Source organism: Artemia sp. Qi Xiang Cuo, chromosome 19, assembly GCF_049724085.1.
Source record: "Artemia sp. Qi Xiang Cuo chromosome 19, ASM4972408v1, whole genome shotgun sequence".
NCBI lineage: Eukaryota > Metazoa > Arthropoda > Branchiopoda > Anostraca > Artemiidae > Artemia > Artemia sp. Qi Xiang Cuo.
In genome coordinates, this window is record NC_142812.1 from 44,006,405 (window position 1) to 44,029,885 (window position 23,481).

Below are 23,481 nucleotides of genomic sequence, written 5' to 3' on the forward strand. Positions count from 1 at the left end.
GAGTGCTTCCATACCAATAGGTAACTTATCACCCTATTTATTTGGTAAATAAAACTAAAAAATTGCGTAAAAACTGAAATTCAACGTTGTGTTTATTTGTTTTTGAGTGCTAATTAGATTGATTTCCATTTTTTTGACTTTCTTTGACTTGTCGCAAATTATTGTCGTTGACGACTATTCAGCACCCATTGAATTGTCGTTATTGGCAACTTCACTTTTATAAGAGACTAATTGAAGAAACTATTGTAATCTAAGATGGAGGAGTTGCTCGTAAACTACTTAGCGAAGAAGAAGCGTTATCGTCGATTCTTAGAAGCTCGTCTTAAAAAAGAAGATCCTGAATACCGACTAACAGCTGAAGATATAAGAAACTTGAAGATAGACGAAATATCAAGTGATGATCCAGCATACCGTCAAGCAGTGGACGAGGGACTGCTTGAAAGCTATTATGTGAGTAATTAAAACATCAAAATAGCTATAACTATTATTATCATAATTATTATTACTAATCCATATAAAGCAAGGTGAAACATAAGTCTGGTTGATTGCACTGAAAATAAATAAATAGCAGAAAAGAATGGAACAAAACAATAAAAAATAATGGAAAGATAATAGGTGACGGTGTTTATGCGATTTTTATTGGGAAGTATACCCTGCTTTGTCTCACCCTCTGGGAATTGAGGTTTGGCTTCCAGGAAACGTTTTATGGGATAGGGAGGAATAAGGTGATTTTGAGAAACTGAGTAAAGTTCTACCAAAGAACAATTGTGAAAAAGCCGTGCTGACGTGATGATATTGAGCGTAAACAGTTAATAGTGTACATAATGAAATACAGTTTCTTATCTGATATTGTAATCCTGCTCAAACTTGCATAGTCGCTGCTTAAATTTACATATTACAAATTTTTAACTTATGACTTTAATCTGTCAAACAACGGCAATTAGCTCTAACTTTGGCCTTGGCTGGAACAGCACAGGCTAGGCAAAATACTACCATTGGTAACCTAAGCAGATCTATGGGTCTAAGCAGATCTATGGGGTTGAAATAGTATTTTAAAAATGTTTTATCAAACTACTTGCATGAGAATGATCCTACGTTAAGGTTAGAAACACAATATTTTGTATATATTGAGAGTTTCTCTGAAATAATTCTGTGAAATAATTCTAAATTCGATGAGAGTCATCACTCACCTTGGTGAACAGAAAAATACTTTAAAACACTACGAATAGCTTGAAAAATATCTACAGTTGCTTGTTTCTGCTTTCCCCCCTAGTTTTAGTACTTTGTGCTGAATCCAGTTGCCTTGAAGACTGTAAAAAATGCTTGGTTTGTGAATGACCACAAAGCACTACCCACAGACCTGCAAACTACCATAACTGCAAATCCAATCATATTACTTTGTTTTTATTGGATTTTATTTGATTATGTTTAGGTGTTACGTTTAAGTTTTTTACATTAAGTTTAAATTAAGTTTAGATGTTACAAGCACAGATCACTGATTCTATTTCACAAAAGCAAATTTATTTCTTTTGTCCAGGTTTTCGGGGATGCAGAGTCTATTCTTAAACAAACTATTTTAGAAACTAAAAAAAAATGATTAGACTTAATTAGAAAAACAAAAGTTAATAAGAATATTAAATTAGAAAAATAACAAGTAATTAGATCTAGCATGTGTCAATATTTTCATATTAACATGTGTCAAAATGTCAACATTTTGTACCTGCAACTGAATAATAAAAAACTCTCTTTCTACAAGAACCCCGAATATAGAGAGTGGAGTTGGTCATAAGTATGAAAATCATGAATTTTTTTTTTAATAAGGATTCTATTTTGACGACTTAGGAATGTACACAAAGTCACAATCCCCAGGTTGGGTATTGTCATGATTGTAATTTCTTTGCAGAGGGATTCACAAATGCTTGCTGAATGTGCAACGTTGAGTGCATATTTATTTTTTCTGTTTGTGTTCAAGAATATTCTGTATTTTTAGTTAATAATTTTATTTATCAATTTGCTTGTCTTGAAAGACGTACATCGTTTGCGCGTATAAAGTTTTTTGCCTTAATTTTATCTATGAGGTCTTTTCACTGTTTGGCACATTTCGTCCTAGCCTAGTATTTGACTGTTTGTTTGTCTTTGGAGAATAATTTTGCTTCAGGTTTATAGTTGTTTTAGAAGGGAAAAAACTTTCTAGTAGCTGCCTTGGTCTATAAGTCTCGCCAACGGCACTTTTTTTGCATTTTCTTTCTTTTTATAAGTAGGACAATTTCAATAAAAAAAAGTTTATTTAATGTGGCTGAGTGAAAGAAAAAGTATTAAAAAAAAACAAAAAAAACAATGCTATGATAACTCAAGTGAAAAAAATTTTAAAAACAAAAACAGTGAAAAACAACTAAATTTTACATTTTAGGTGTAAATAAAGATATACTGTCTGAATTTTTAATTCTTTTGAGGACCTAGACCTATTCTTCTTCTCTTGTGGCTATAGTTAATGCATATGAGGGGGGCGGGGGCTGATTGGTATTACTGGCTTATTTTGGGGTATCGAGTTGTATCCACGGGGAACAAGTAGTTTAGTTACTTTACAGTATCTTCACTCCTAACAGAAAATGGAGACATGGATAATTGGGTACCAGCCAGGGGGTCAATATTCTGATCTCTACTCCCAGTTGCAAGTACGCCCGTGGGTATAGCCAATAATTCTTTCTGCGATGTTTTAGTCCATCCCACACTAAATGATGATGGTCAATTTGGTTTGGAACAAGGTTTTGGATTGTCAGGATGTTAATTCAGCCACAAATGGTTCTACACAGGGAGTGAGTGATCTTATCAGTTCAACCTTTCCAGTCCATAAATCCAACCGAAAAACTACCCATATACGCCCCTGGATGTCCAATAACCTGATAATCTCTTCATACCGTAAAAATGACCTATATAAGTTAGCTTGTAAAACCAGTAGCGTTATTGACCTATATACCAAACTCGTCCGGGAAGCAAAAAAAAATTATTATTATTCAAAAATCTCTCACTGCAAAGGGAACTTGCGAAAAATTTGCTTCACAATAAATGAAATTCTTTGGAAAAAAGGAATTCAAAATCTATACCTTTTAACCTTAAGGACATCAGTGGCAGATTAATTGACCCAATTTCAGTACCGGATGCTTTTAATAATTATTTCACCAATATTCCAAATGCTAACTGCTGTTCCCCCTCGCGAGTCAGTACACCTAGCAAGAATCCCAGATCCATGTTTTTCTCTCCAACTGATAGTAAAGAGGTGCTTCAAGTTATCGAATCTCTCTCTAATAGTAGTACACCTGACTTCTTTGGCATACATAATAAGCTTCTTACGACCGCATCTTCCTATGTTTGTGAACCCATTGTGCATATAGCAAACCTGTCTATGATCAATGGAGTCTTCCCAGAAATATTTAAATCAGCAATTGTTATCCCGATTCATAAAAAGAGGCGATCCGCCTGAAATAATTAATTATCGTCCAATCTCGCTTCTCCCAGTTATATCTAAAGTGCTCGAGAGAATTATCTTCCGACGTCTTTCCTCCATTTTATTTGGGATTAATCCTTCAGATTCGTTGATTTCTTCTCATCAATCTAGCTTCCGTTCCAAATTTTCAACTGCTCATGCACTAATCGACGCCACACAGTTTATACGTTCCCAACTTGACCTTAAAAATACTGTACTAGGCTTATTTCTGGATTTTTCTAAGGCCTTTGACATGGTTGATCACAGTGTTTTATTAAGCAAACTTAAGGACATAGGGATTCGTGGAATTCCTTTCTCATGGTTCGGCACTTATCTCTCTGGTAGAGTACAGAGTATGAGTCTGGGTGGCATGACCTCGCATCCCCTACCTGTCCGGAGGGGCGTCCCGCAGGGCTCTGTTCTTGGTCCAATACTTTATCTCCTTTCTATTAATTATTTGGTTACGGACCTGGGTCCATCAGTGCACCCAGTACTTTTTGCTAACGATAGCAACTTTTTCATCACCGGCCCTAATTTACCATCCGTCGTCACCTCTGCTCAAATCCTTCTGAATAGAGTACAGGAATGGTGTCTCGTTAACCGCATGACCATTAACAGCAAGAAAAGTCAGGTTGTTTTATTTCCAACCCCTCACAAAAAAATGAAGCTCAGCAAGCACTGTGCCTAAAATATTGCATCAATCTCCTCCCGCAGGTCGAAGTTGCCACGTTTCTTGGTGTCCACATAGATTCCTCCCTGTCATTTGCAACGCATGTTTCCTACATCAGAACCATAATCTTGCAACAGGTAATTATGATTAATCGTGTGAATAATTTTCTTCCTCCTGATATCCTTGCCACCCTTTATTACTCTTTTGTTTACCCATATATCTCATACTGCAGATCTGTTTGAAGCAACACTTATCCTTCAGTTACCAGTAAATTAAAATCTGCCAAAAACCGTCCCATCAAAGCAGTTTTTCGGCTGCCCGGACTGTATTCCACCCAGGACTTGTACTCCGATTTTGGTATTATCCCTTTTGAACAAATCATTAAAAAATTAAATCTATCCCTTGCATAATCCGCTTACCATAAAAATATTTCTCCCCAATTATTATCTTATTTTAATTGTAATAATTCTGAAGGCCTCTGCCTCCGTTCATCCAACCGTTCCCTTATTGTTCCCAAGTGTGTCTCTAGCTCCGCCCAGCGATCCTCCATTTATAAATCTAAACTTCAATGGAATATAATACCGTCAGGTGTCGAGCTATCCACAGGTTTTCGCAAGCTGTATAACAATGTTGCTAAACTTTGATATTATAATTTTCTAAATTCTTAATCAATTTGCTTTAATTTACCCGTGTTTTCTCTTTTTTTTCAATTTCTTGTTTTTATGGTCCTCAACAAGTTCGTTTCCAGGATCCTTATTATTATTGGTGTTATGTTTCATTTTTGTTTGAATAAATTGAATTGAATTGAATATTTTCTCTTGTAACTTCAACATCTTACCTTGTCAACTACTTGTGGAAGAAAAAGCACATTGTTTCCAATTATTTTATAACTCTCTAAAGTTTCTCATGCAGGTATTGGATTAACGACGCTTTTTGTCTACTATGATCCATGCGTCAACCCTGCAATGTGTTTCTACAGCTGAGGTCGAACCCTGGGTTTCGTATTAATAATCTGAGATCAAACCCACTGCAACAAAACTTATATATACAAATTTAGCAAATCAACCATCTTTCCTTGCGACTGAGGGGATTGAACTCGGAAACCATGGATTAAGAAGCATGGTTTTATCCACTCCTCTCTCACAAAGCATTGTACATGGAGATGCTCGTATAAACATATAAAATCAACCATCTTTCCTTGAGACACAGGGGATTGAACCCGGAAACCATGGATCAAAAGCCACGGTTTTATCCACTCCGCTGTCACGAAGCATTGAACATGCAGGTGGTCGTATAAATATATAAAATCAACCATATTTCCTTGAGACACAGGGGATTGAACCCAGAATCCATGGATCAAGAGCCACGATTTTATCCACTCCGCTGTCACTAAGCATTGTACATGCAGGTGCTCGTATGAATATATAAAATCAACCATCTTTCCTTGAGACACAGGGGATTGAACCCGGAAACCATGGATCAAAAGCCACGGTTTTATCCACTCCGCTGTCACTAAGCATTGCACATGCAGGTGGTCGTATAAATATATAAAATCAACCATCTTTTCTTGAGACACAGGGGATTGAACCCGGAATCCATGGATCAAGAGCCACGATTTTATCCACTCCGCTGTCACACAGCATTTTACATGCAGGTGCTCGTATAAATATATAAAATCAACCATCTTTCCTTGAGACACAGGGGATTGAACCCAGAAACCATGGATCAAGAGCCACGGTTTTATCCACTCCGCTGTCACACAGCATTGTACATATAGGTGTTCCAGTAGTTTCAGTTTTGAAAACGAGCTGCAATAGGGCCATACAAAATATTTTGAAAATCATAAAAGATATTTTCTACATTTTTAAACTGTCACTCTTTAATACTAATAACATACAGCTATTCCTTGTCTATATCATTTGATTAGTCTTGGTTATGTTTGCTTGTGAAATTCTAGAAAAGCAAGACATTATACAAACAAGTTACAGCTTGGAAATAAAGCTTTAAAGCTAGGAAAGGAAATAAAGCAAGACTTATTTCCTTTCGTTTCATAATAGTTTACAGTGAGTCTGGTAAACATCGTCATTGATCAATATCAGCATATCTTGGTAGAAATTTTATATCCGTTGGAGAATGATGGTTTATTGGATCTCCACCATCATTTAAGTAAGACGCCACAGGGGTCACATTTCGTTCAATCATACGTTGAATAGCAATCAACCAGGATCAATCGGCTTCTCATTGCTACAAAAAACTTTAATTTCATTGGTTTTTGTGAAGAAAAACTTTCCATACCTGAGTATCATTCGCTTACATCAGCTTTACAATCAGCTTCACTTACGTGAGAAGCATTATTAGTAAATATACTTAATGCAGTGAAGATGTAAAAAGTAGAATAGTAGAAGTAGAAAAGTAGAATAGCCAGTGCCAAGGGTGGTTTTTCAAGATTGGAAATGTTTGAAATATGGGAAGATACGTCTGTGAATCAAGGTTTGAATATAGGAAGCTACGGTGAGGACAATAGCCAAATATTATACTGAAATGTGAGCGCTTCGGGAGACGGATAAGGATTGGTTAGATGTTTTCCAGAGGAATTGTCCAAGGATAGTTTTGAGTATTAGTTCGACTAACCGCATTTCAAAGAGTAAGCTGTACAAAAAATGCGGCTCTATCGTACTTTCTAGGGCTATAATAAGATAAAGGTTAAGATAGCTTGGACAAGTTTTGTGATTGAAGGACGACAGATTACTAAAGATCGCCCTTTCTGACCATCCAATTTGGGCCAAATGGAAAGCAGGTCATTTTTAAATGGGGTGGGGGGGAAGATTTCGTGAGAACGAATTTTAAGGAAATTGGAGCTCCTTGGGAGGGGTAAAGAGGGAAGCTTTGAGTAGATTGGGATGAAGGAGGAGTCTATGAAACTGTGTTGGCCTTATTTGGTTTGGTTTTGCTGTGAGTTGTTGCTAGTAATAGTAGCAGTAGTAGCTTATTACCTTTCGATACCTGACTGAAAATAATACATTGAATTTCATTCATTTTGGTAGATCAGTAACCGGTTCGTTAACGAACCCCTTTGCCTAGCAAAAGGTCTGCTTTCCAGGCCTAATGACCCTTGCTTTGCTCGAACTTTAGATCTTCCAATTTTACTTGTATTTTTGCGGTGTACGGTTTATTTATATTCTTGCAGGATTTTTTTTTATGGTTTTCTGGCTTGAAATGAAAAAAATAGTCTTCTAGGTTCTAGTTCTTTTTTTTCTACTGTAGTGCTTTTTTGGTAGGCCATAATTACAGGGTACCTTCTAATAAAATTTCAGCTTAATCGGAAAAAAGTGGAAAACTTTGAAACTCCCCTCCAGGAACCCCTGTCCCTGCCACATAAATTCGCAGTCCCTATGACTTAGCCAACATATTCCCGAAGTATTCAAGGTAATTAGTCCGGCTGTTAAGGATATGTAATTTCTTTTTCATATCATGCGTTTCGATCGTGGAGGATAAAACAAGATGACGCATCCATGCGTCATCGCGTCGACGCGTCTGATGACGCGTCGTATTCTGTCGGCTATGTATTAAAAATATCTCCTTTAACTTTTGAACGAATTTCATACATATATTTATATTGCTGTATTTGTCAATATCTAGGATATTTAAAAGACAATTAAACAAAATATGAAAGATAAAAGTGGATAATTTCCTCAAATTCAATTCTTGGAAAAGTATAATACACATTGAGGTTGAATTTGAAAAAAAAAAAAAAGATGTCTAGGATTGCACATACTTTATGAATTAATAAAACAAAGCGTTAATTGTGGACACAATTGAGATTATTTGGAACTATTTATGCAGTTTGTTTATGTTTCTGTCTTTCCTGAAGTTGCTGGTGTATCAGTCCTATCGAAGAATTTAAAGCAAAGGCAACTGAAATCTTTTTAATTTATCATTTCAATTTCAGGGCACAATTGAAGATTATTTGGAGCTGTTTATACAGTTTGGCTACGTTTTTCTCTTCTCTGCTGTATACCCAATGGCCGGTATTTTAGCCTTATTGAACAACTTACTAGAAATACGCGCTGATGCCTTTAAGATGTGCAAAGTATTCCAAAGACCGCCATCTATGAAAGTTAGACACATTGGAGCCTGGCAGGTATTAATGTGTTGAACATAATTTGAATGTCGTACCTTTTTTGCCATATTCCAAATCTGCTGACACTAATGACAAGCTGCCTTGGCATTTTCAAGTCCCGGTCTTTCATTTGGGAGCCAAATTGAAATTCGGGCTTTGATACTTTAGCTGCAAATTTACTAGAAGAATGAACAGGTAGATAAGCAGATAAATGGGCACACCCTTTATTTTGTGTGTATAATTAAATAAAAGAAAAGAAATTCAACTGAAATTAAGGAGCAATATTAAAACTTAAAACAAACAGAAATTATTACGGTTATGAGTGGGGTTGCCCCTCCTCAACACCGCGCTCTTCACGATACACTTTTTAGTACTTCTAAAAAAAGCTTCTTATTGTTTGAATGAAACGACCCTTGTGTTTCAGGAGTCGCTCTTAAAGAATTGGGACAAAATTAAAAACTAGCGTAAAGAGCGAGGTGTTCAAAAGGGAGCAACCACCCTCATATACGTAATAATTTCTAGTCGTTTTAAGTTTTAACATTAATCCTTACTTTCAGCAAAAAAAAATCTGTTTTTTTTATTTAATTTCTGATCGTTTGAGTTGGAAAAGAGAAAAAAAGACATATAAAAAGAATTTTGTGTAAAGATTCTGGCAAATTCCCCCAGTGTAACAATTTCTCTAAAAATTCCACACCCTGGAAACTCCCCCCTCCCCCCATCCAAAAAATGTATGCATACTTCCCAATAACAAATACTATACGTAAACAATGGGAAAATTTTATAACTTAAAGACCTTTCCCCAGGGGCTGTAGGGTGTCATGTTATCTCCAAAGGTATAGTTAGTGGGTCTTTCAACTATGTTGAACAAATTGGCTATCTCAAAATTTTGATCGGAGTGTGGGATGGGCGTAGTTGCCCTCCGATTTTTTGGTTACTTAAAAAGGACACCGAACTTTCAATTTACCTTTGAATGAGTCCTCTGCCGGTGTTCTATGACTTCTTGGTCTGTTCAATCACCCCTAAAAAACAAAAACAAAAAAAAAAACAAGCATCCGTGATCTTTCTTTTGGCAAAACTATAAAACTCCACATTTTTGCAGACAAGAGCTTGGAAATCTTCATTATGATTCTCTGATACGCTGAATCTGATGGTGTGATTCTCATTAATATTTTTTGACTATTAGGGGGATGTTTCCTCTATTTTTCGAAAATCAAGCAAATTTTCTCAGGCTCGTAGCCCTTGACGAGTAACATTAAACTCAATGAAACATAAATATTTGGGATCAGCATAATAAGCCGATTCTTTTGATATATCTATTGGTGTCAAAATTCAGTTTATTAGTTTCGGTTACTATTGAGCCGCGTCGCTCCTTACTTATGGTTCGTACTACGAACTGTTTGATATGCAGGATCTGTGTCCTCCCGAAATATTGCCACACCCCAAAAATGTCCTTCACTCAAATCTGATCAGACATTTACACAGGAGACCTGGGGCCGCTCCCTAAGTCTATTTATGATTTCCTATGGTTTCCTTTCTATCTATATAAATGAATTCGAATGTATGTCTATGTGTCTTTATGTATAGAGCCGTTTTTCACTCATCAATTTGCTAAGATCTTACATCTTTTTTAGTTTTTAGGCAAACGTCTTTCATCATTATGCTCTGATCAGTGGTCTGAGAACAATGATGAGTATGTCATCAAAGTTCTCTCATCATTGTTCTAGAGCAGATGATGGCGTCCTTTACACTTTTTGCTAAGATCAGTGAGCTGTAGATCTTAGAACAAAGATGAGTTAAAAAACGATAATCTTTGCAGAAAGATGCAAGATCTTAGATGTACGAGTAAGATCCTAGTGCTAAAAAACGGGCCTTATGTTTCCTGTATGCATTACTAAGAAACTGCTGAGTATAGTCTTGCGAAGGTTTTAGGTATAAAAATCTCCCCTCACCCCCTCAAGGCCCTCTTACTACTTTTCGCACTGACTGAAATTAGAGATCCCTAAACACAAATTTTTGAGAATTGCTTCTATTCACATTATTCACATTTTATGGATATTAATTATCTAACAACGCCCACGGGTAAGCTAACAATCTTAGCCTTAGTTTTTAAATATCTTTAAATTAAAAAAAAACGATTGGTATTTTCCACGTGAGGGAAATTTTCGAGGGGGAATTGTCGGGGAGATTTACAAGGGAAGAATTTCCGTGGGAGGGATTAAATTTTTCTGCTGAGGTTTATGTGGGAGGGAGGAACTTTCTGGGGAGGTTTTCCGTATGGGTAATTTTTAGTGAAGGGAATCTTGCGGGGGAGGGGGAATTTTTCTTGAGTTTTCTTTCATTTGAGATCGCAGCAACGCCTTATGGGTAAGCTGTGTTTTTTGTAAAACAGTTAACTGTATCTAGCTCCCCTTGTGCCTGGATAAAGCCCTTGAACAGTTCTCTATGGCGTTCCGGTGCCCAGCTAGCTGCGGAGGAAAAAAACGAAAAAAGATGCTTCCCATGCCAAAAAAGTGATTTTCTCTGTTTTTCAAGCCAGTGGATTTTCTTTTTTGTTCAAGCCAAGGGATTGTATAGCCAAGTTTCCAAGATTGTGTAGCCAAGATTGTATAGCCTAGTTGTATAGCCAAGCCAAGTTTCCTGTATAGGATTTTCGGCCATGGCAATTCTATTGGTGTACTTTGTGTTTCGATGCGACATCATTTTAGGGGTTTCAGGCTACTTTTTTGGTTACTATGGGTCATGTTCGTCTTTTACTAGGTTGCAGCTATCGCTGTAACCGCGAAAAACCGGAGTTTCAGGATAATGATCTTTTATATGGCGTGATTTTCTTTTATTTGGTACGATTTCTGCCGCATGAGCCCAAAATCCAATGAGTGACTTTGATGCTTCAGAACTTCAGATTGAACTAACTTTAGAAAGTCACATCATTACTTGAAATTCTTCATGCTATGGGCAGCTGTAACTGGATATCTCGAGTTCCTATTTCGAGTTCATTAATTAATTCTTGATTTTTGATAATGCTAAAGTGTGCTTCCAGAGTTTAAAATTTAATGTTACTTGGTATATTACGGTTCGTAAGACCAATAAGTCGCCTTGTAAAACAGTCTAATGTTTTGTAGTCTGGTTAATAACTTCGAGGCTACTGAAACAATTTTTTTCTATAGTTTTTGAAAGTGATTAGATTGTATACTAAAGATATTTTATCTGGTGAAACATTTTTGAGATCCTTTGATTAATTAGCGTTTTATTTTGTCGAGAATGCTTAAAATATTTTTTTGCTTCCAGAACTAAATCCTGTCTTTTTCTGTTTGGGTTTTGCATTTTCAATGAAATGTTAATTTTAGATAATTCTACTAATAATAATGATATCACGAGTTCATTTATGTGAGCTTGTTTTGTAGATATATGCTGCTGACGATAATTTTTATATATATAGATCAGATATTATATATTCGTATACCTTTATAACAAAAGAGCTGGTTTTGCCAGCTTTTGCCTGCCTGTCTCCGCTCGCTCGGGTCTCTGGTCCTCACTTCTATAACAGGCTTAGGCTTTTGGCCGTCACAAATTGACAGCAAGGTGCCTCTCAAAATTGTTTTATGCCGTCTCATTTTTTATCAGGGGAGGGAGTATCTTTTTTTTTACTTTCGTTGTTTTTTTTAACCTAAGTTTTTCCATAATTTCAAAATTGATGTAAAACAGTTTCACGTTTCTAGCTTGAACTTGTTATCTGCAAATATTTTGGAAGGATAAAGTGGGAGGATAAAGGATAAAGTGGAGGTTAGAGGATAAAGTGGGAGATAGTTGTAAGTACACGTTTATGTTTGAGCGTGCTTGCATAAAACAAGAGGTTCTGTGTAAAGTATTGTCCGATCCGCTCTGTTTCTATATATTAAATTATAGGTTAACCCGGCAAGGTAACCCTGTATGGATGATGGATTTCTGGGACTTAATAATTTCTTAGACCACACTGTTTTTCCATCTACAAAAATTAAGTGAGAAAAACGGGTTTAATAAAGCAGTGCCAATCTGAATCTAGTGAGGAGAAATATCTACTCTACTAGATATTTTCGGTGTCTTTTTTGTGATTAGAGTTTTGCAGTGTCTTGGAAGTTTAATTAAGATTTGAGTTTTGTTTACTTGTTTGTCTTTTTTTCTATCTCTTGTGTGTTGTTGTCTTTTTTTTGTCTTTTTCTTTGGATGATTTAACTTATTTTTTTCCTTTTTTTCCCCGTTGATAAAGGCTCCCGGATGTGGAGTTGAAATATTCGAAATTTTTTTTATTGATAAATGTGTTTTTTGTTTTTTATTCTTTGTCACTGCATTATTTAAATTAAACCCATTTTCCTCGCTTATTAAATTTCTTTGCATCTTTCTTTTTTTTATTAAATTTCTTTTTTTATTAAATTTCTTCTTATGTTTCCTTTTTGATTAAATTTCTGTTTTTTACTAAATTTCTTTTTATCTTTCTTTTTTTTATTAAATTTCTTTTTGTATTAAATTTTATATTAAATTTCTTGGTTAAATTTCTTTTTCGCTTATTAAATTTCTCGCTTATTTAATTTTTAGATTTCCGGGGACTAAATCAGGATGTCTTCCAATTAGTTTGGATGAAAAACAAAAAAAAGGATGTAGAGTGCTTGTCACAAAGAATCTAAGACAAATTAGCATTCCTACTCCTTATGGGTTGAGAATTTAACAACAGATATATAATAAGTCACGTAGAATTTGTTGAAAACTTGCCAAAGAACTTGTAAAAGGAAGAAAAGAGAAAAGGCAGAAATATAATTGAGAGGAGGGTGAGGGGGGGGGGTGTAGTTTGACAGTTGTCTTAAGCATAACAGGCAGCTTGGTCCTGGGACGAGCTGTTTGCAGTAGTATAGTTTATAAAGTTTACACGATCCTCAATTTTATTAATTAATGCGTAGTAAATTCATCAACTCCCTAATTATTGTCACTACTTTCAGCCAGCTTTACAATTTTTGGGTGCTCTCTCTGTCCTAACAAACTGTGGCCTCCTTTATCTATCACCGTCTCTCAGAAGCTCGTTTTCTGACTGGTCAGAAACGTCATGGCTCCTCCTTTGGGCTGGTGTTGAGCACTTGCTTCTTGCTCTTCAGTTAGTACTTGCAGTGGTTATACCAAATGTGCCATTGTGGGTTAGACAATCAATGGCAAGGTCTGAACATGAAATGAGAAGGAAGCTGGAGGAAAGAGTAAGTCAATTTAGAAAAATCCTTTTAAAGGTGAACATTGATTGCTCAAGGTTGAAGAAATTGAACTTGCAGGATTAAAAGAAAAATTAGTAATAATAGAATAAAAGTAGAAAGTATAATCCAAGTATGTATTTTGAAATATATTATGCGGAGGACCACCCCTTTGAAGAATTAATTTTTTGAGTTGATAAAATTAATATAGTAGGTTTGAGCTGAAACTATTTGCTTCATTTTAATTTCCCATAGACGTCTACAAGCAAAAATTAGCCTCAGAATATTTGGCTAATTTTCATGAGAAAAGAAAAAAATACCAAATTTGGTTCTGATAATTCGAAAGACTGTTTGTTACTTAGCATAAGTTTTAGTGGAGATCAGACAAATTAGAAAATATGCTTTGCCATTTTGATTACTATTAAAATGTAGATTGTTTATAAAGATAAGTAGTTCAATTTCCAACTATTTTGTGAACGAGAAACAAGTTTCTTAGCATATTTTAGAAGTTAAGAAGAAGATAAACCTCCTAATATCTGAATCTGAAAAACCAAACATTATGAAAGAAAACAGATTGAACTAATTTGGAAACCTTGACTTTTGTACTTTTCACATCTTTACTGCGTTCAGTTTCTGTACTCACATGGTAAGTTAAGCTATGTACGTTAAGCCAAGGTGAGTTAAGCCATGTGGTTGGTAGTTTCGGTGCGTAACATCACCTCTTCATCACTATTAATGTTAAGAATATATAGTTTCTTAAATTAGGAAAAATAGTGATGAAGAGGTGATGTTAGGCACCGGTGTCTAACATCACCTCTTCATAACTATTTTTCCTAATCTAAGAAACTATATATTCTTAACATTAATTTTGCACTTAATCTTGCAGCCTAAGCTGCCGCTAGGTTGGACGAAAGGCTTGCTACCTGTAACTGTAATTGAGACCCGATAAGTGTCTAATTACCCATACATGTGGGTAATTGTAGGTGCCCTACCTCTTTTGATCACCCCCCCCTCGGGATCTCACCTTGGACTCTTAAATCTCCAAAAATGTTTTCGTTTCCCAACCTTTTCACTTAGGGCACTCGAAGTCAGGGCTCAAAGTAAAAGTCACCCAAACTTAGGACTAAAGTCCCCAATCCTTGGGGAAATCCCAAGGGGATGCAGTCCTGCACAAATCATGTCCATATTTTAAGTCTAAGAGAGTTTTACGTTCTCAATACCGTGTTCTCTCACAGCTTTCGGCGTTTTCCATCGGATGAAGTCCTTCAGAATAATATATATAAAATAGTAAAAAAAAGGTGAAGAATGTGACATTGGACTTACAATCCCTATCTCTGGCTGATCTGACTCTGGCTGATCTTACAGAGTCATTCCACTTGCCTCTGTTCAAACGAAATAACCAGTGACACCAGGATTTGAACCCTTGATCTTAAGTCTCTTAAGATCAAGTGATCTTAAGACAAAAGGATCTTAAGTCTAGCGTGCTAACCCCTCAACTAGGATGGCTCTAGCCGTCCCAAAATGGTACTAAGTACAACCCTGGTTAACTCCTAAATCCATACTGAATCAACTACTAAATTTGATTTCCATTCTAATCGCAGCAACATAATTCTCATGCATAGATCTAATCACTTTAATTTACCTTGTCTCATGTGTGTATCGTTATCTATAAATAAAAGTTCAGATAGGGATAAAATCCTTTTAATAGACAGTGATAAAATTCACAAAATACTAAATATTTCGGTCACATATGCAGTGACCGTCATCAGTACTTTGACTTGACTTGACTTCAAGACGCGACTGTACTACAAAAGTAAATAATTGAAAGCTGAGACTTTATCGAGGTCTAAATGATTTTTAGCCCTGTTTTTGTAATGTTTTTGCATAATAAACACTTATCGGGTCTCAATTACAGTTATAGGTAGCAAGCCTTTCGTCCAACTTACAAATAAAGCAGTGACAAAGATAAAAAACAAACAACACATTTATCAATAAAAAAAATTTCGAATATTGCAACTCCACATCCGGGAGCCTTTATCAACGGGGAAAAAATGGAAAAAAATAAGTTAAATCAATCCAAAGAAAAAGAAAAAAAAAGACAACAACACACAAGAGATAGAAAAAAAAGACAAACAAGTAAACAAAACTCAAATCTTAATTAAACTTCCAAAACACTGCAAGACTCTAATCACAAAAAAGACACCGAAAATATCTAGAAGAGTAGATATTTCTCCTCACTAGATTGAGATTGGCACTGCTTTATTAAACCCGTTTTCCTCACTTAGCTTTTGTAGAACAATTGATGCCAGGGGGCTATTGCCAGTGCTTCTACTATCTTCTAAAAGTTCGGATTTCCCTGGATTTCCCTGATTGAAAATTGGATTCTCCAAATGTTAGCGTAGAGATTTGGAAGAATCCGTGGGGAAATTTGGGGACACCTTGGAATATGTCCATTGCTGAGTGACATAGGAAAAGTATATTATAGTTATTACTAAAATTTTTATTCCTAAATTTGTGGCGTCGGATACTCTTATCTCATTTTCCGCTAGTCTTTTACATCATCATGAAGTTTTAAGTAAAAAATGAATCTTCTTTTGAAGCAGTCAACAGAGAAACTTTTTGGGAAAGCGTCTCCATTAAGATCGTGCTAAATCGAAATACAACGTCGAACTAAGCTGTATGTTTTTGGCGTATCAACCTTAAGATAATTGGACCGAGCTGTGTACCTTCGTGTCTGTCTTGTCGGTAAACACTGAGGAACACAACCTGAGAAAGGTTTGCAGAAGGAGGTGAATTTATCTACTTCGAGAAAACTGCTATCGACTCTACTTCAAACCGTTCACTGACTGGAGAGAGTCGTGTGGCAAAGAGTGAACCTGCCCTATTAGTCCTATTCTATATCTTTTGAAGTGGTGCCAACAATTTTTTTGGCAGAAGGTTTTTGCAGCGAAAGGATAACCCCAGCTTTCTTGTGCAGGAGGCTCTTGCCCGATCAAGGTCAATTTTCCGAGAGATATCTGTAGAAAAGTGAGCTCTTGGAAGACGAAGCCCATTGACTCTTTATAGCTTCATTCGTGAAGATGGCAGTGAAGATGGGGGTGTATGCATGACACTTTTTTTTATTGATTTTGGCCATGAATTCATCGGACCACTTTTCAATTTTCAGAAGATCCGTCTCTACGAGTAGGGGGCTTGGGCCTTCGTGCTTTGGGACAGCTACTTATGTCGTGGTTTTGTCGACAAAATGATGCAGAGGGCTTACAAGGTTGTCTCCCATGTCATTTATGTAGATATGAAAAAGCGTAGACCCCAAGATACTACATTGGGATACGCCTGCCTTTGTTGGATATTTGTGGCAAGTGAACCCTTCAGGAAAAACTCGCTGAATCGACTATCAGAAAGAAACCTCTCGATTATTTTAACAGACGCCCAAGGATATCATACACACAGAGTTTCTTTAGTGGGCCACGTTGCCATACTCTGTCGAAAGCTTTACTGATGTCAAATGGCAATAGCCTGATGCCGTATCCTTTTTCTAGAAGTTTGAACCCCTCCTGACGGTGGGCCACTAGGCAGTCAAGCGTTGAATGTTTCCGGTGGAATCCATATTGATGTTCGACTAAAAGATCATTTTACTCAAAATTTTTATAAATTATATGATTGGAAATGCTTTCTTGGTCTATACGAAGGGGGTTGTATATGGCTTATATGAAGGTGGTTGTCTCCTCCTCAATACCTCGCTCTTCGCTAAAGTTTGAATTTTGTCCCCATTTCTTTAAGAACGACTCCAGAAACACAAGCCTCGTTTAATTAGAATAATAAGAAGCTTTTTTAAAAGTACTAAAAACTTTAGCGTAAAGAGCGAGGTGTTGAGGAGGAGGCAACCCTCTTCATAAACGTAATAATTTCTGTTCGTTTTAAGTTTTAATGTTGCTCCTTAATTTCAGTTGCAAAAAAACTTGTCTTATTACTTAATTTTCACAGGGTTGGATCTAAACCTATCGATGTCCGGGGCAAGAATGGTACCCCCAGTCAACAGACCCCTTTTAGATTTCAAATTTTGATTTTTCTACTTCTCTAAAGAATCTATTTCTTTATTGTATATTTATGCAATTATTTTAGTATATTAGTATATTTTGTTTATGTAAATCCTAATATGTACAACAGGTTTCAAGAAAAACTCTTAAGGTTCTACGTACCAACATTTTATTGGTAACACAGGGCACATACATTTTAGATTATATACAATATATCTTATCCTGTACGCTAAAACCTAACTTTGCGTACTTTTCTTGAAGCAACTGTCTTTATAATGTATTCATGTGGAAGTTTCGATGCTATTTCATGGTCTATGTGGATTATACTCAAGTTTGCCAAGGCCTGCTCGACATCCTTCTTCGAAGACAGTTTTTAATTAACATTAGTTTGTTAAAGCTTCTTCCATTAGAAGCAACTGATACATGCTTACACCTTCAAGGCGATTGTCACGTTTGGTGAGAGTGTGTCCTCTTTTAAAAATAAGATAAAGAATTTCTTAATGCATAGGGATGGGTTAAGGTGGGGGGTTGCTGTCTTCTGTCTTCTATCTTCTGTAAGTATTGGTTCGCGGTTCCCATGAGGTTTATTTTTTATATATTTATATGTTTACGTTTTTTTTCAGTATAGGTAAATATGTAGTAAGTGAGTAAAATATTGAGTCCCGCCACAAACAAATCTGTATAGACTCTCACGTGGTAGGTCTGTTTGATATGTTTTTTTTGTGAATATTGGTCTTAAAAAAAAAATGAATTTCTCTCTCTCTCTCTCTCTTGTAGACATTGTCAGTATATAGCGAACAAAATATTGTGTGACATTATTACAACGGTTAATGCGGTTAATAACAATTTCAACCGAATATTTCGTGGTATATAGGCTATGGGAGCTAGGTTATATTTCTATTTTAATCCTCTTGTGCGAAAAATACGATTTATGCAGCAAATAATTTTCGAAATTGCTCTTAAGATAATTATACCGGACATAATTCCAACGAACTGTAAACAAAACAACAATGAAATTTTTCGTCCCACAGAATATTCCTTGACCTGTGAAATGTTGTTCACTCCTTCAATAAGCACATAAATATGATCTGTGTGCCTGTATACATTTTTTGAATTATTAAGATGATCCCTGATAAAAGGCATGAAACTCGTTCGGAACCCCTTGGTAATAGGATAGATCGGCGTGTAAGTTGGGACAGCAGGGGAGGATAAGCAGGGGAGATGGGACCTTGTGGGTTTGTGAAAATCAGGGAAAATGTTCTCAGTGCTAGTATCGGAAACGACGGGCCTAGCAAAGTAATGGCAAATATTGTCCCTCCTTTCGTTTAAGATAGTAAGGTGTGCAGCTCTAAGGAGGAAGAAGTATCGGATTTGACTTTCTTTGTCCTACCTTTGTTGGCATATTGTTGGGGTTCCACCCCTGTTTCTTTTCTTTTCAGATAAATGACCCATTTTCTTTTCTGTAATTATATTTGCCTATAAGATAATTTTTAATCCGAAGTTAAATTCTGGTTGCTAAGCTAGACTCTTTCGCAATAAGTAAGCTTTGAAGTAAATTCTATTCCGGTCTTCCTGGTCTGAGCCACTGAAAGATAAAGTTAAGAAAAAGTAGAATGGATTTTGAATGGGGATTGGGAGGATTGGCTAGGGCCAAGCGAAGGTCCACCCCTATGCAAAGTTGTTTTACAGAATGAATATTATTTTTGAGTTAGTCTACATTGATACCCCGTTTGGGGAAGTCTATTCTTTTTGTTATATGTGTGTCTTTTTTGAAGATTACAAGTAAGATATTTTCTACAGCTGTGTAGACTATTTTCTCAGGAACCCAGATAGGGGAGGAACAGAGTTACGAGATACCGTCATTATTATATTGACAGGGGGGTTTGTTACCTTCCAAGGAGATAGCTAGAGATTTTAGTGGTGACCCGTGTTGGGTGCACCCCTGGCCTTAGAATTTGGCCGTCTGACCGTTTGATCACGGTATCATACCCTGGGGCAGGGTATATTGTAAATTGGTTACTGACATACCCTACATTTACAGAACTGTTGTGGTAGGCGCGGGCATCCCATTATAATATTTGGCGCCACCAGGGGCTTTCCCCTCCAGTAAGTGGTGTAACACCATTTTTGCACCAATAAGGGGTGACACCCGTACCTTACCACCCGAATACATATTTATTCAGATGAAGTATCAGAAAATCCAGAAGAATTTAGAAGAATGGTCGAGCTACATGGAAGAAGGTGATTCGAACGAAGCTTTGCTACCAGCTTTCTTCCTCCAGAGAATGGGATCTAATTGAGATTTGAGGTCTATAAGGATCAATTGAAGCTCGAATTTCCCTGAGGTGAAGATCATCAAATTTCTTGCGAGCTTCATTTTTAAAGATGAAGAGGGAATAAGGATAGAGAATCTTCGATCCAGACAATTGTTTCTACTCCTTTAAAATTTTCTATCTAAGTATCAGGACGTGTTTTATCTCGTAAAGATCATCTTGTAAAGAGTTGAAGTCAATAGTAGATTTTACACATTTTGAAACTGGGTAAGGCGAGTTTAGGTTTAGGGTTGAATATTCTATTCCAACATATTTAATACCATATTTTTTAAATTCAATTTTCTTTCTTTCAGGTATATAGTGATTTGGAGAAACGTCTTTCGAAATCCTGTGATATCTAAACGAAAAATAAAGTCTGCTGTTCAGCCATCACCTTCCGAGTTAACATTTAATTATGCCTTAAGTGTCTCTGTCTTAAGATTTTTCCAGTGATTTTAACTGATATTTATGTCCCAATGTTAAGTCAGCTTATTCTTATCACGTTTGGTCTCTTCGCTGCAAAGTCAAAATTTATACCGTTAAACAAAATGAGATGAGGTAGTGAGAGAGGTTTTTGTCCTACCCCTGGGTGGCCTCCTCACCTTCTTATGAAGTAAATGTGCTTTCATAAATACAACCAGGGAATAGCCAAGTCTGTCTCACTTAATAGCTCATTTTCGAAAAAAAGGCTGAGATAATTTTTTGTAATGGGCACAAAGATACTTCATGATTATTTTTTTCTTTTGTTTTTTTTTTCTCACTATTGTTGTTGCTTCTCTTGCTGTAGAGAAATAAAGGGACTAACTGCGAAAAATATTAAAAAAATTTGAATAGTCAAAAGCTATTCTATTCTTTTACTGGCTAAAAATTTCACACAACAGAACCAATCAGGTGGGATTTAACTTTCTTTTTTTTAAATATTCACAGATAAACTAATGAACCAAAGTTCGAAACATTTCGGTTTAATGGCTTTGCTTTTGTTTATATTTTTGTGTTAAATCATGAGTGTTATTTTTGTTTTCTGGAAACTGTGGTTCTTTGAAATTCGAGTTTGTTTAGTTTTTATGGTGTTTTATAGCAATCCCTCCCGAAGGAGAGTCTGTGAGTTTGTTCAAAAGGCATATCTGCGATATCTCAGGAACAGCTAAGGGTATTAAGTTAAAATTGTCAGAGCAATAAGACTTTTTCTCTCTCTCTCCCTCCTTCTCTCTCTCTCTCTCTCCCTCTCTCTGTCTATTTTTATAAATTCTTTAGAAACTAACATATTTGGCAGTCTATAGGTTTTTAACCAGTGATATCGAAAAACTTCCTATGGTGATTGTTAAGAGTTTAAAGAGTGTGCTTCCTTCTACCTAACTGCATAATGTGTAACTGCATAATGCTCCCTTCTACCTAACTGCATAACTGCATAATGTAATGCAAATAAATTATTGATATATCAATTTGGTAGTTTAGTTTCAGCATTTAATTCCTTGACCATTGGTTCTCGTCTTTTTAACACATTTTTTTCTCTCTATTTTTTTCTCACACAAGGTTTATTTTGTCTCACTCAAGTACAATCTGTGTTTTAAATTTTTAAAACTAGGCTATTTGCTGTGTGTGTCTCAACGGGTTAGTCTCAATATTTCAGCGCATGCGTCAACCCGTCACTACGCAGTACTGAACGTCAGACGACTTACGGATTCCCAAACGAACCAAACAAAACTTTTATTTAGTGGAATTTTTTGTTAAAACAATTTTAGTTTTTACGAGTTTCCAAAAATTCTTGAAAAACTTCTAAGAAATATTGTATTATAATGTTTTATTTATTGCTATCCCTTGTGGAGATAGGCATAGGAAGTGTCAGTTTGGTTTGATTGTCGTCGGGAAAATTTCTTTCAAATCTAAATGCATACCTAGGATGGGGAGCTACTCTTCTAACTTTGACCTCAGGAGTTTTCTTTTTGATGGTCATTAGACTATATGGTCATTAGACTATTGCAGATCAATGTTGTCTTTGGTAATAATTCTATTATTAATCCCCATTTCTTCATCACAAGCTACGCAATTTTAACAATGAATTCAAATAATCAGTGACAAATTTTAAGTCCAACATAAATGACTGATCTTTTGTAAAGGAATAATTAATTTTATTTGAGTTATTTGCTTTCAAGTGTAATTTTTTAATTTTGATGATAGTGATGAACTTAATCTACTAATCCACTAGTAGTGCTAAACTCTCTAGGGTAAGTAGGACTCACAGGTACTGTATATCTTCCTTCAAACTTGGACAAAATGGCCTAAAGGGTTCTAATTGAACAAAATGATACAAAAACAGTGATCGTCCATGGATTAAGTGATCATTTTTGGGATTGAAAATTAACAAATGTTGCTTATAGACAAGCATGCACTCACGCCGGCTTTATGTTTTGGAGACGAGGAGATTTTAGAGGCGCACAGATTTTAGAAAACTTGTTAAGTTTCATTTTACTTGTTAAGTAAAATCATTAATTATGCGGAAAATACAAGAAATTGCGAATCCCAAGGTTTTTTTTTCTTGGGGGGGGGGGATAAAGCGGAGGGGAATTACGAGCCGGGAGACCCCCCCCCCCCTCCAATCATTCCTTACCAGCAAGCTTAGTTGCCATGCGTAATTTTTTACGTTTTCTGTAATTGTAGCGTGTCATTCTTTTCGAATGAACTTTTAATGCTTAAGGTCAAATTTGGTCAATCACGAAGCAACGAAAAATAAAAGGTTTCTAAACATTTCGAATCTGTTTCAGGTCAATAAGGCAATAGGATGCGCATATTTTTTTTTTTTTTTGAAGCAGCATCCGTTGTACGTCTCTACCGCTTTAGAAAAAAAAGGTGAAAAATTTATGACATGACGATAAATGGACAATAGATTTTCTAACAGAGATCTGATATGTCTATCATTGTTATGTCAAATAACGATGACATGACGATGTCAAATAACGATGACATGACATGACAAATTTATGATATGACGATAAATGGACAATGGATTTTCTAAGAGAGATCTGATATGTCTATCATCTTTGTGTCAAATAAAGATGACATGATGATGTCAAATAACGATGACATGACTTGACAAATTTATGACATGACGATAAATGGACAATAGGTTTTCTAACAAAGATCTGATATGTCTATTATCGTTTTGTCAAATAACAATTTTTACGTGCATTATATTCGATTGTGTCAATATATCGAGTAAGTATAAGCCATCAGAATTGACGCCTTTTCTCTGAGCTGAAGATCAATATTACAAGATGCCTTTTATAAGATAACGCAACCATAATATGAAAAGTGGGTCATAGGCGTCGAACCATCTTTAAATACGCCTATGCTGCATTTTTTCAAAAAATTCTCAAGGTCACAAAGACCTTAATTAGCTGTTTCTTGAAAGATCGCATTAGCAGTACTCTGTGCATCAAATTTCAAATGGGGTCAAATTTCATCTGTAATGAAGATGGATATCTGAGAGGCCAACTTGCATCTATCCACGAATAGAGCAGTCAATAATGTCGAAATGATTTAAAGTGTTAGGAATGATTCAAAAGCAAGAACATTGAGTCCTTGCATGTACTTTGCATTCTTTTTGTTGAAAAAAACTGAACACTTGCTCAGTGTTCTTTGAAAATTACGCCA

General features: G+C 35.9%; 1 protein-coding gene across 2 annotated transcripts in view; it reads left to right on the forward strand.

Annotated features, from left to right (window-relative positions):
- The window catches only part of LOC148940892 (anoctamin-10-like), a 155,485-nt gene extending 133,178 nt beyond the window's left edge, over nucleotides 1-22,307 (forward strand). For both annotated transcript variants that reach the window (XM_089105291.1, XM_089105292.1), the window contains exons 10-13: nucleotides 256-450; nucleotides 8,104-8,295; nucleotides 13,242-13,490; nucleotides 20,145-22,307. In XM_089105291.1, coding sequence (XP_088961417.1) covers nucleotides 256-450; nucleotides 8,104-8,295; nucleotides 13,242-13,490; nucleotides 20,145-20,192 — 684 coding nt within the window. In that variant the 3' untranslated portion in view covers nucleotides 20,193-22,307. The remainder of the gene's footprint in view (nucleotides 1-255; nucleotides 451-8,103; nucleotides 8,296-13,241; nucleotides 13,491-20,144) is intronic.
- The last annotated feature ends 1,174 nt before the right edge of the window (nucleotides 22,308-23,481 follow it).